Source organism: Heterodontus francisci, chromosome 2 (assembly GCF_036365525.1).
Source record: "Heterodontus francisci isolate sHetFra1 chromosome 2, sHetFra1.hap1, whole genome shotgun sequence".
In the NCBI taxonomy this organism is placed as follows: Eukaryota; Metazoa; Chordata; class Chondrichthyes; order Heterodontiformes; family Heterodontidae; genus Heterodontus; species Heterodontus francisci.
In genome coordinates, this window is record NC_090372.1 from 200377076 (window position 1) to 200389839 (window position 12764).

Consider the following 12764-nt stretch of genomic DNA (forward strand, 5'->3'; position numbering starts at 1 on the left):
GTTGTTGTCTCTAGCCACACTGCAAATGCATTCTAAACGAATGTGCTTGCAATTCAAGTATCAGCTTGGCTCAGCGGTAACACATTTACAACATATCATGAGTTCCAGCCCTGCTGCCGGACTTGAACAGATAATTTAGCTTGACACATCATGCAGTACTGAAGGAGTGCTTTTCAGGTGAGATGTTAAACCAATATCCTATCTACTTGTTCAGAATCCCATGGGACTATTCAAAGAAGAGCAGGGGAGCTCTCCTGAGGTCCTTCATCTGGACTAACTGGTCATTTATCTCACTGCTGTTTGTGTGACATTACTGTGTGAAAATTATCTGCCATATCTGCTTACAGAGCAACAATAACTACACGTCAAAGAGAGATTCCTTGGCTGTGAAGTGATCTGGAGCATCCTGAGGATGTGGAAGCTGCTGAAGAAATGTAACTTAGCAGCTAGAACAATTCTTCTTTCCAGTCATTTATCTCTGCTGTTCATGTGTACTATTTGGCTGCTGCATGTGTCAACATAACAAAAGTCACTGTGCTGAAAAGTAATTAATTGTATGGAAACAGATACCTATATAAATCCATACGTTTTTTTTCTTTTAGGTTCATCTTCCATGGGGTATTTGGGACTGGGCACCATCATATAAAGCATAGAAATCCCATAGAAGTTTGCTGCCTTATAACGACATGCATATTCCTTCCAAATTGGGAACCTGACCAAACTATGCTTCTCACAGAGAAATTAAATAATAAAGTTGCCTACCTGGAGTAAGGAGGATAACCGATGTTACAATGAGGGAACAGATGACCAGGATAACGAGAAGTGCAATTGCTATCCCCTTCCAGTTTCTCTGAGGAGGATTACTCCCCACCAGCTCCTGTAGAAGAAAACAGCGTCATTGATTAATAACCAATGGCAGACATATTACGCACATCTTATACAAAGGGTCATACGGACATGAAACGTTAACTCTGTTTTTCTCTCGACAGATGCTGCCTGACCTGAGTATTTCCAGCATTTTCTGATATTGTTTCTGATTTTGTTTCTGATTTCTAGCATCTGCAGTATTTTGCTTTTGTGTTACACGGATCTTATATTTGGACCAGATTGTGACATGATTAAAAATTGCACACGCTATATACAACTGCACTTAAAAGCAGGTAGTCAATGTGGTAAACATTTATTCGTGTGTAAAACCGACAGAAAACATTTTTGCAATGGACGGGCTGCTTAGGTTTTGGTTCCACTGCTAAATTTCTGGGGTCCTTTCTTTTTTGGGTGATCTAGGCAGAAGCCAAAACGTGCATTAGTCCCCTTGAGTATGTAAATTAGGAGCGCGATACCTGCTGAAGGACCCTGCTCGTGATTCTTCATCAGCTCCCTGTGGTCCCCAACAAAAGGCAACTTTAAAAAAAATGTTAGATAAAAAACATGTTCCTATAGAGCCAGGAGCAACAGCAATGTTTTTGTGACTCTGTAGGAGTTGCTATCACACCCACCACCCACTACCCTGCTCCAAATCCTTCATCCCATGACTGAGCTAAGGACTGCTGCCAGTCAGGCAGGCAGGCAGGCAGGCGTTGATCTCTTTGCTCGGGAGAGCTGCCTGTGGAGGCACTATCAGTGGCTGGCAGTTCACATCAAGTTAATGAGACTTGAAGACCAATCTCCATTGCTGCTCGGGCCTATCGATTCGGAGCACTCGCTGATCACACGGCACCCAGAACAGCCTCAATGCGGCAGATCAAGGTCTCCCACCCTTGTTGTCTGCAAAACGTGCTGCTTTATTGTTCCTGCTTTCCTCCCTGCCTCCTCTAACTGTTCCTCCTCCACTGGAGGTGTCAGATTAAGCTGCCATATGGTTTCCCAAGCACTGGTTGCCCTCTAGCACCTCACGCAGGTGATCACATTTTATTTTCAAGGCCTAGACGGAGAATTCAAGTGTATTAGCCTGATCCTTTCCTCATCCAATATCCACGCACATGCAGGAATCACCCCAGGTCACTGAAATCACCTAATCATCCTTTCCCTGGTGATTCAGAACAGCTTTATCAAACTGCACCTTCAAGAAATCATTCCTTTGCAGTCTGTCTTAGTATTAAATGTAAAATAGTACGATGTTCGCAGTCTAAATTAAACAGTCTTATTTTACTACTGCTTTGTTCCTGACCTTTGTTGAACTCAGCAGAATACACCACCTGTTTTGGTTGTCTCCAGTGGCCCAAGACACACTGTACTTAACCTAGCTCGTAGAGTTTAATGGGAAGTACAATGAGTAAAATAACCTCTAACGTGTACTAGTAATGCATTTATCATCAATTTTACACTGTTAATATTACATACTGTATGCACAATATGTCTTCCTTATCAGCTATAAAAGTATATTATAAAGCAAGGGTTTGAGCCATTGAAATGAGTTAATGTATATCAGTGGTTGTGATCGATCAGAGAGCCTTGCTATGTGAATTAGGAAAATTTTACATATGTATTTCTCTCAGTCCTTGCACACTACTTAAAGGGGCACTGTCTTCATGAATAGCACATTCTCCTGACTGATGAACTGCACATAACAATACAGCTGGAAGCATGTTGAACAGTATTACTGAATTTTTCTAGCTCTTCTCTATGCATTAATAAAACTAGGATTTTGCCGAGTACAGTGTTGAAGCCAACACCTCTGCTAAGTCCATTTTGTTATGTTTTTTATTGAGGAATGGAGGTGAGGGTTCAAGAGCCACAGGCCATCAAGACTGGAAAAGGGAAGGCAGAAGACAGGTAAATCAAGAAGTAATAAACTTGGGGTTTATAAACAAGTAATAAACAAGCTTGGGGTTTTGGAAGCTGAAAATTAGCAGAAATAAGGAGGGACTAAGAAACAAGCAGCCTCACAGTTCTGAGATCCTAGGGAAGAATCGGTTAGTGTTGGAGATGGTGTAATGAGAGCCAGAATGAACTTTTTTTAAAAACATGAAGGGTTCCACTAAGTTAATTTTTAAATAAGCAGGTACAGGTGGTCTGCCTGATTTTGACTGATTTTGTTTTTGTATCTGCATCTCCATCTCACTAAAGAAATGTTGCAGCTGATTCAAGTCTTGAGTTACTTTTAAGATCTCTTCACGCATTAAATCGAGCCTGTGGCCTGTATCTGGGATTGGAGCGGAGGGAATTATAGCTGGAGCAACTGAGTTGTTATCTCTCATATCGGCTTAGGAAGTGGGATTTTCACTCCCTCTGATTTATTTTTAAATGTAAAATTGCACAACCTGGGCCACAGATCACAGAACGTGCAACAAATGTAGACGTTTGTCCAACTGGTGGTGCTGTATTAACTCGCCCTAATTACTGAGGCGGTTGGCGTGTTGAACAAAAAACAGAGCCAGGTGCTAAATCATTTTAAGAATGATGATTTATTCAGCGGGAGGAAAACATGATGCATTATTACTTCAGATGAAAAACTATTTTTCAGACCATTTGAGGGGATGTAGGAAATGAATCACAAGGTGGTTCGTGCTCTGATCACTGAGCTTCTAAATTAGGTTTATTAGAGACTCAATCACATTCGTGCAGAGGCTCTATATTACTTTTTGACAGTTACATCATATTACATAGTATTGCATAGTACTTACAACACAGAAAGACTCCATTCATCCCAACAGCTCCATGCCAGTTTATGCTCCACACAAGCCTCCTCCTGACCTTTCTCATCTAACCCCATCAACATATCCTTCTATTCCTTTCTCTTTAATGTGTTTATTGAGCTTCCCCTTAAATGCATCTATGCTAGTTGCCTCAACTGCTCCTTGTGGTTGCAAGTCCCACATTCTAGCCACTCTCCGGATAAAGAAGTTTCTCCTGAATTTCCTAATGGATTTATTAGTGACTATCTTATATTTATGGCTCATAGTTCTGGTCTCCTCTGCAAGTAGAAACATCTTCTCTACATCTACCTCATCAAACCCTCTTGAAGACATCAATCAGGTCACCCCTCAGTTTTCTCTTCCCCAGAGAAAGGAGCTCAGCTTGTTCAATCTTTCTTGATAGTTATAACCTCTTAATTCTGGTATCATCCCACTAAATCTCTTTTGCAACTTCTCCAGTGCCTCCATAACTTTTTTACAATATGGAGACCAGAACTGTTCGCAATATGCCAAATGTGGTTGAACCAAGGTTCTGTACAAGTTTAACATAATTTCTCTGCTTTTCAATTCTATCTCTCTAGAAATAAACCCCAGTGCTATGTTTGCTTTATTTATGGCCTTATTAACTTGTGTGGCTACTTTTAGCAATTTGTGTGACTATTTTTAGCAATTGTTGTACCTGTACTTCTAGCTACCACTGCTCCTCTACCCCATTTAGATACTTATTTTCCAAGGAATATTGGGCTTCCTTATTCTTCCTATCAAAATGTACCATCTCACATTTATCTATATTGAAGTTCATTTGCCAATTACATGTTCATTCTGCAAGATTATTAATGTCTTCCTGTCTGTTGTCACAGTCCTCCTCTATATTAACTAAATCCCCCATCTGGCGTCATCCGCAAATTTTGAAATTGTACTTCTGATACTTGAGTCCAAATCGTTTGTGGAAATGGCAGACAAGAATGGTCCTAGCTCCGATTCTTGTAAAACAACACTTCTGCAATTTAAATATGCAGAGAGAGAGAGAAAGAGCACTATATGGCGGGCAGTGAGATCTGATTTTCAAAGCTGAAATAATGACATGACTGAATATCCTGTGAATTTTTTAATATGCATTCTCCGAATGGGACAGCCAGCATATATTGCCCATCCCTAATTGCCCTGGAGAAGGTGGTGCTGGGCCGACTTCTTGAACCACTGCAATCCATGTGGTGAAGGTACTCCCACAGTGCTGTTAGGTAGGGAGTTCCAAATATCTGACACAGCAACGATGAAGGAACAGCCATTTATGCCCAAGCCAGGATGGTGTATGACTTGGAGGCAGCTTGGAGGTGATGGTGTTCCCATGCCTAGCCACCTTAGGAAAGTGGTGGTACTGTTTGATACAACTGAGTGGCTTGCCAGACTGCTTTGGAGAGCAGTTAAGAGTCACAGAATCACAGAATTGTTACAGTGCAGAAGGAGGCCATTCGGCCCATCATGTCCACACTGCTTCTCCGAAAGAGCAATTCACCTAGTGCCATTACCCACCGCACCCCCCCCCCCCCCCCCCACTTCTCCCCATAACCCTGCACATTCTTCCTTTTCAGATAACAGTCTAATTCCCTTTTGAATGCTTCAATTAAACCTGGCTCTACCACATTCTCAGGCAGCCCATTCCAGACCTTAACCACTCACTACGTGAAAAAGTTTTTCCTCATGTCACTTTTGCATCTCTTACCCATTACTTTAAATCTGTGCCCTCTCGTTTAGATTAGAGATCCAGCACTGAAACAGGCCCTTTGGCCCACTGAACATCTGTGCCGAACATCAACCACCCATTTATACTAATCCTACACTAATCCCATATTCCTACCAAACATCCCCACCTGTCCCTATATTTCCCTACCACCTACCTATACTAGTGACAATTTATAATGGCCAATTTTACCTATCAACCTGCAAGTCTTTTGGCTTGTGGGAGGAAACCGGAGCACCCGGAGAAAACCCACGCAGACACAGGGAGAACTTGCAAACTCCACACAGGCAGTACCCGGAATCGAACCCGGGTCCCTGGGGCTGTGAGGCTGCGGTGCTAACCACTGCGCCACTGTGCCGCCCTCGATCCTTTCACAAATGGTAACAGTTTCTCCCTATTTACTCTGTTCAGACCCCTCATGATTTTGAATACCTCTATCAAATCACCTCTCAGCCTTCTTTTCTCCAAGGAAAACAGTCCCAACTTCTCCAAATCTATCTTAATAACTGAAGTTCCTCATCCCTGGAACCATTCTCATGAATCTTTTCTGCACTCTCTCCAATGCCCTCACATCTTTCCTAAAGTGTGATGCCCAGAACTGGATGCAATACTCCAGCTGAGGCCGAACTAATGTCTTATATAAGTTAAACATAACTTCCTCTTGTACTCTATGCCCCTATTAATAAAGCCCAGGATACTGTATGCTTTATTAACAGCTCTCTCAACCTGTCCTACCACCTTCAATGACTTATGCACATATACACCCAGGTCTCTCTACTCCTGCACCCGGTTTAGAATTGTACCCTTTATTTTATACAATTAAATGAGTCAACCACATAATTAAGTAAATGAGGTAAGTTCAGATGGGAATGAATAGAACCAGTGGACACAAGGGAGATGTGACAGGAAAGCTGCCATTCTAGATGCAATGGCTTCTAACTTAAGTCCCCCTGCCTGATAGAAACTACACATGAGTGCAATTCAAATGGAGTGGTGAACTTAACCGCTCCGTTTTTGCCCTGATCTGACCAACATTCCATTTTAAATTGCAGGCAGCAAGGGCAGCTACCCCAAGCTGGCAGTGTCCTCTTTAAATATACAGATTGGTCTCTGATAACCATCTCGATTGTGACAGAGAAGTTCTTCTGACAAATAAATGATGTATTTGAACCCGGGGACAAACACAGTGTCCAATCTTCTAAATTCCTGAGCTCCCTATTTTTCCACTTGAGCTAATGAACCAGAAATCATGGGGGCAGTATGACTGAACAGCAGGTGAGGATCTTCACTGAGGTCATTTCTTAAATGACCTCGATAGTTTCTTAAAGGGTCAAAAAAGATGTGTAAGCAATGTATTGTATATTTAGCAGGATTTAAAACCCATAAATACACATGCCCTGTCCCAGTACAAAATGATGTGATGACAAATGAAGAGGATTATGAACAAATATCAGTTGTTTGCATGGTAACGACAATACAGCACAAGAATAAGATGTGTAAAACTCTGTGGGGTAGACCATAACTTTGTGCGATAATGTAAAACAGGCAATAGTGAATCATCAGCCAATTCTCTCCCAATTTTCATTTCAATTGAAAGGCAGAAACAGTCGTTATGCACATAAACAGGACGTACATCGCACTTTCGTCAAAGTCCCAGTGGCAGAGCGGGAGAAGCTCTGAAGAAATTCTCATTCCCGGAATTCATGGAATAAAAGATTCAGATTTTTTAACTAAAACCCACTGGCACAAAACAATGCAAATGATGACAGTACTTAGCATGAATTACTGATACCATCTTAGAACTATATATATCTACATTTGTACGTACATATCTCTCTACATGATAGGAAGACTCGGAGGGCGGAGTTCCAGACCGGTAAGTATAAATAAACTTATCTCGGGGATTCTCGGAGCAGACTCGGAGAGTGGAGTTCCAGAGCGGTAAGTATAAAAAACTTACCTCGGGGATTCTCGGAGAAGACTCGGAGGGCAGAGTTCCAGAGCGGTAAGGATAAAAAACTTACCTCGGGGATTCTCGGAGCAGACTCGGAGCGAGGAGTTAACCTCGGGGATTCTCGGAGCAGACTCGGAGAGCGGAGTTCCAGACCGGTAAGTATAAAAAACTTATCTCGGGGATTCTCGGAGCAGACTCGGAGAGCGGAGTTCCAGACCGGTAAGTATAAAAAACTTATCTCGGGGATTCTCGGAGCAGACTCGGAGAGCGGAGTTCCAGACCGGTAAGTATAAAAAACTTATCTCGGGGATTCTCGGAGCAGACTCGGAGAGCGGAGTTCCAGACCGGTAAGTATAAAAAACTTATCTCGGGGATTCTCGGAGCAGACTCGGAGAGCGGAGTTCCAGACCGGTAAGTATAAAAAACTTACCTCGGGGATTCTCGGAGCAGACCCGGAGGGCGGAGTTCCAGAGCGGTAAGTATAAAAAACTTACCTCGGGGATTCTCGGAGCAGACCCGGAGGGCGGAGTTCCAGACCGGTAAGTATAAAAAACTTATCTCGGGGATTCTCGGAGCAGACTCGGAGAGCGGAGTTCCAGACCGGTAAGTATAAAAAACTTACCTCGGGGATTCTCGGAGCAGACCCGGAGGGCGGAGTTCCAGAGCGGTAAGTATAAAAAACTTACCTCGGGGATTCTCGGAGCAGACCCGGAGGGCGGAGTTCCAGAGCGGTAAGTATAAAAAACTTACCTCGGGGATTCTCGGAGCAGACTCGGAGGGCGGAGTTCCAGAGCGGTAAGCATAAAAACATACCTCGGGGATTCTCGGAGCAGACCCGGAGGGCGGAGTTCCAGAGCGGTAAGTATAAAAAACTTACCTCGGGGATTCTCGGAGCAGACTCGGAGCGAGGAGTTAACCTCGGGGATTCTCGGAGCAGACTCGGAGAGCGGAGTTCCAGACCGGTAAGTATAAAAAACTTATCTCGGGGATTCTCGGAGCAGACTCGGAGAGCGGAGTTCCAGACCGGTAAGTATAAAAAACTTATCTCGGGGATTCTCGGAGCAGACTCGGAGAGCGGAGTTCCAGACCGGTAAGTATAAAAAACTTATCTCGGGGATTCTCGGAGCAGACTCGGAGAGCGGAGTTCCAGACCGGTAAGTATAAAAAACTTATCTCGGGGATTCTCGGAGCAGACTCGGAGAGCGGAGTTCCAGACCGGTAAGTATAAAAAACTTATCTCGGGGATTCTCGGAGCAGACTCGGAGAGCGGAGTTCCAGACCGGTAAGTATAAAAAACGTATCTCGGGGATTCTCGGACCAGACTCGGAGAGCGGAGTTCCAGACCGGTAAGTATAAAAAACTTATCTCGGGGATTCTCGGAGCAGACTCGGAGAGCGGAGTTCCAGACCGGTAAGTATAAAAAACTTATCTCGGGGATTCTCGGAGCAGACTCGGAGAGCGGAGTTCCAGACCGGTAAGTATAAAAAAACTTATCTCGGGGATTCTCGGACCAGACTCGGAGAGCGGAGTTCCAGACCGGTAAGTATAAAAAACTTATCTCGGGGATTCTCGGAGCAGACTCGGAGAGCGGAGTTCCAGACCGGTAAGTATAAAAAACTTATCTCGGGGATTCTCGGACCAGACTCGGAGAGCGGAGTTCCAGACCGGTAAGTATAAAAAACTTATCTCGGGGATTCTCGGAGCAGACTCGGAGAGCGGAGTTCCAGAGCGGTGTTTGCTCGGGTGGGGAAAAAAAACTGAAAAAGTGACATCACAGGAAAGCTGTGACCTGATTGGCTGGTAGGGAATCTGTACCGAATTTGAAAATAAAACTGATAAAAATTGATTAAAACACTAATTAACTAATTAATAAGTAGAGTAACTAAACCAGAGGGAGGAAATTACTGTATTTAGTTAGCATTTAGTATTTATTTTAGAAATCTAGCACGAGGGACCACATACTTAAGTGTATCATAATTTAGTAAGGATTTAATAAGTATTTATTTTATATTAATGAACTAATTAGTGCTAGAAATGACAGTTAGAGGGGTGAAGTGCTTCACCTGTGAGATGTGGGAGGTCCGTGACGCTTCCAGCGTTCCGGGCGACTACATCTGCAGGAAGTGTACCCAGTTGCAGCTTCTCACAGACCGCATGGATTGGTTGGAGCGGCAACTGGATGCACTTAGGAGCATGCAGGTAGCGGAAAGCGTCATAGACAGGAGTTTTAGAGAAGTGGTTACACCCAAGGTGCAAGCAGATAGATGGGTGACCGCTAGAAGGGGCAGGCAGTCAGTGCAGGAATCCCCTATGGCTATGCCCCTCTCTAACAAGTATACCGTTTTGGATACTGTTGGGGGGGATGGCCTATCAGGGGAAAACAGCAGCAGCCAGAGCAGTGGCACCACGGCTGGCACTGTTGTTCAGCAGGGAGGGACAAAGCGCAGAAGAGCAATAGTTATAGGGGACTCTATAGTCAGGGGCACAGATAGGCGCTTCTGTGGACGTGAAAGAGACTCCAGGATGGTATGTTGCCTCCCTGGTGCCAGGATCAAGGATGTCTCTGAACGGACAGGGGGCATTCTGAAGGGGGAGGGTGAACAGCCAGAGGTTGTGGTACACATTGGTACCAATGACATAGGCAGGAAGAGTGATGAGGTCCTGCAGGGGGAGTTTAGGGAGTTAGGTAGTAAGTTAAAAAAACAGGACCTCTGGGGTTGTAATCTCTGGATTACTCCCTGTGCCACGTGCCAGTGAGGCTAGAAATAGGAAGATAATGCAGCTAAACACGTGGCTGAGCAGCTGGTGTAGAAGGGAGGGTTTTAGATATCTGGACCATTGGGCTCCCTTCAGGGACAGATGGGACCTGTACAAGAAGGACAGGTTGCATCTAAACTGGAGGGGCTCTAATATCCTGGCTGCGAGGTTTGCTAGCGTCACTCGGGAGGGTTTAAACTAGTGTGGCAGGGGGGTGGGAACCAGAGCAGTGGGACAGCTAGTGAAATAAATGAAGAGGACATAGTAAATAAGGCCAGTAGGACTAAGAGGAAGAGCAGGCAGCGAGATGTTGCTGAGCACAGCGGGACTGGTGGTCTGAATGCATTTGTTTCAATGCGAGAAGTATAACAGGTAAGGCAGATGAACTTAGAGCTTGGATTAGTACTTGGAAATATGATGTTGTTGCTATTACAGAGACTTGGTTGAGGGAAGGGCAGGATTGGCAGCTAAATGTTCCAGGCTTTAGAAGCTTCAGGCGGGATAGAGGGGGATGTAAAAGGGGTGGGGGAGTTGCATTACTTGTTAAGGAGAATATCACAGCTGTACTGCGGGAGGACACCTTAGAGGGGTCATGCAGCGAGGCAATATGGGTGGAGCTCAGGAATAGGAAGGATGCAGTCACGATGTTGGGGGTTTACTACGGGCCTCCCAACAGGTAGAGGAGCAGATATGTAGACAGATTTTGGAAAGATGTAAAGGTAACAGGGTTGTGGTGGTGGGTGATTTTAACTTCCCCAATATTGACTGGGACTCACTTAGTGCTAGGGGCTTGGATGGGGCAGAATTTGTGAGGAGCATCCAGGAGGGCTTCTTGAAACAGTATGTAGATAGTCCAACTAGGGATGGGGCCATTCTGGACCTGGTATTGGGGAATGAGCCCGGCCAGGTGGACGAAGTTTCAGCGGGGGAGCATTTCGGGAACAGCAGGTTTTAAGGTACTTGTGGATAAGGATAAGAGTAGTCCTCGGGTGAAGGTACTAAATTGGGGGAAGGCTAATTATAACAATATTAGGCAGGAACTGAAGAATTTAGATTGGGGGCGGCTGTTTGAGGGTAAATCAACATCTAATATGTGGGAGTCTTTCAAACGTCAGCTGATTAGAATCCAGGACCAGCATGTTCCTGTGAGGAAGAAAGACAAGTTTGGCAAGTTTCGGGAAGCTTGGATAACACGGGATATTGTGAGCCTAGTCAAAAAGAAAAAGGAAGCATTCGTAAGGGCTGGAAGGCTAGGAACAGATGAAGCACTTGAGGAATATAAAGACAGTAGAAAGGAACTTAAGCAAGGAGTCAGGAGGGCTAAAAGGGGTCATGAAAAGTCATTGGCAAACAGGATTAAGGAAAATCCCAAGGCTTTTTATACATATATAAAGAGGAAGAGGGTAACCAGGGAAAGGGTTGGCCCACTCAAGGACAGAGATGGGAATCTATGTGTGGAGCCAGAGGAAATGGGCGAGGTGCTAAATGAGAATTTTGCATCAGTATTCACCAAAGAGAAGGACTTGGTGGATGATGAGCCAAGGGAAGGGAGTGCAGATAGTCTCAGTCATCTCATTATCAAAAAGGAGGAGGTGTTGGGTGTCTTGCAAAGCATTAAGGTACATAAGTCCCCAGGGCCTGATGGGATCTCCCCTAGAATACTGAGGGAGGCAAGGGAAGAAATTGCTGGGGCCTTGACAGAAATCTTTGCATCCTCATTGGCTACAGGTGAGGTCCCAGAGGACTGGAGAATAGCCAATGTTGTGCCTTTGTTTAAGAAGGGTGGCAAGGATAATCCAGGAAATTCTAGGCCGGTGAGCCTTACGTCAGTGGTAGGGAAACTATTAGAGAGGATTCTTTGGGACAGGATTTACTCCCATTTGGAAACAAACGACCTTATTAGCGAGAGACAGCATGGTTTTGTGAAGGGGTGGTCGTGTCTTACTAATTTGATTGAGTTTTTTGAGGAAGTGACGAAGATGATTGATGAAGGAAGGGCAGTGGATGTTATCTATATGGACTTTAGTAAAGCCTTTTACAAGGTCCCGCATGGCAGACTGGTGCAAAAGGTGAAGTCACACGGGATCAGAGGTGAGCTGGCAAGATGGATACAGAACTGGCTCGGTCATAGAAGACAGAGGGTAGCAATGGAAGGGTGTTTTTCTGAATGGAGGAATGTGACTAGTGGTGTTCCGTAGGAATCAGTGCTAGGACCTTTGCTGTTTGTAGTATATATAAATTATTTGGAGGAAAATGTAGCTGGTTTGATTAGTAAGTTTGCGCACAACACAAAGGTTGGTGGAGTTGCGGATAGTGATGAGGATTGTCAGAGGATACAGCAGGATATAGATCGGTTGGAGACTTGGGCGGAGAAATGACAGATGCAGTTTGATGCGGACAAATGTGAGGTAATGCATTTTGGAAGATCTAATGCAGGTGGGAGGTATACAGTAAATGGCAGAATCCTTAGGAGTATTGACAGGCAGAGAGATCTGGGCGTACAGGTCCACAGGTCACTGAAAGTGGCAACGCAGGTGGATAAGGTAGTTAAGAAGGCATACGGCATGCTTGAACTTTAACTTTTTTCTCCAAAAATGGTTGCCATGTATGGTGGTTAGGAGACCATTTTTACTGGTTGACTGATAAGTCGATGATCCCTTTGTGTGTACTGTCA

At 44.5% G+C, this 12764-nt stretch overlaps 1 protein-coding gene across 2 annotated transcripts in view; it reads right to left on the reverse strand.

The window, feature by feature from the left end:
• Window positions 1-12764, reverse strand: part of dpp6a (dipeptidyl-peptidase 6a) — a 1544902-nt gene that overhangs the window by 655103 nt on the left and 877035 nt on the right. For both annotated transcript variants that reach the window (XM_068015021.1, XM_068015020.1), the window contains exon 2: window positions 763-877. In XM_068015021.1, coding sequence (XP_067871122.1) covers window positions 763-877 — 115 coding nt within the window. The remainder of the gene's footprint in view (window positions 1-762; window positions 878-12764) is intronic.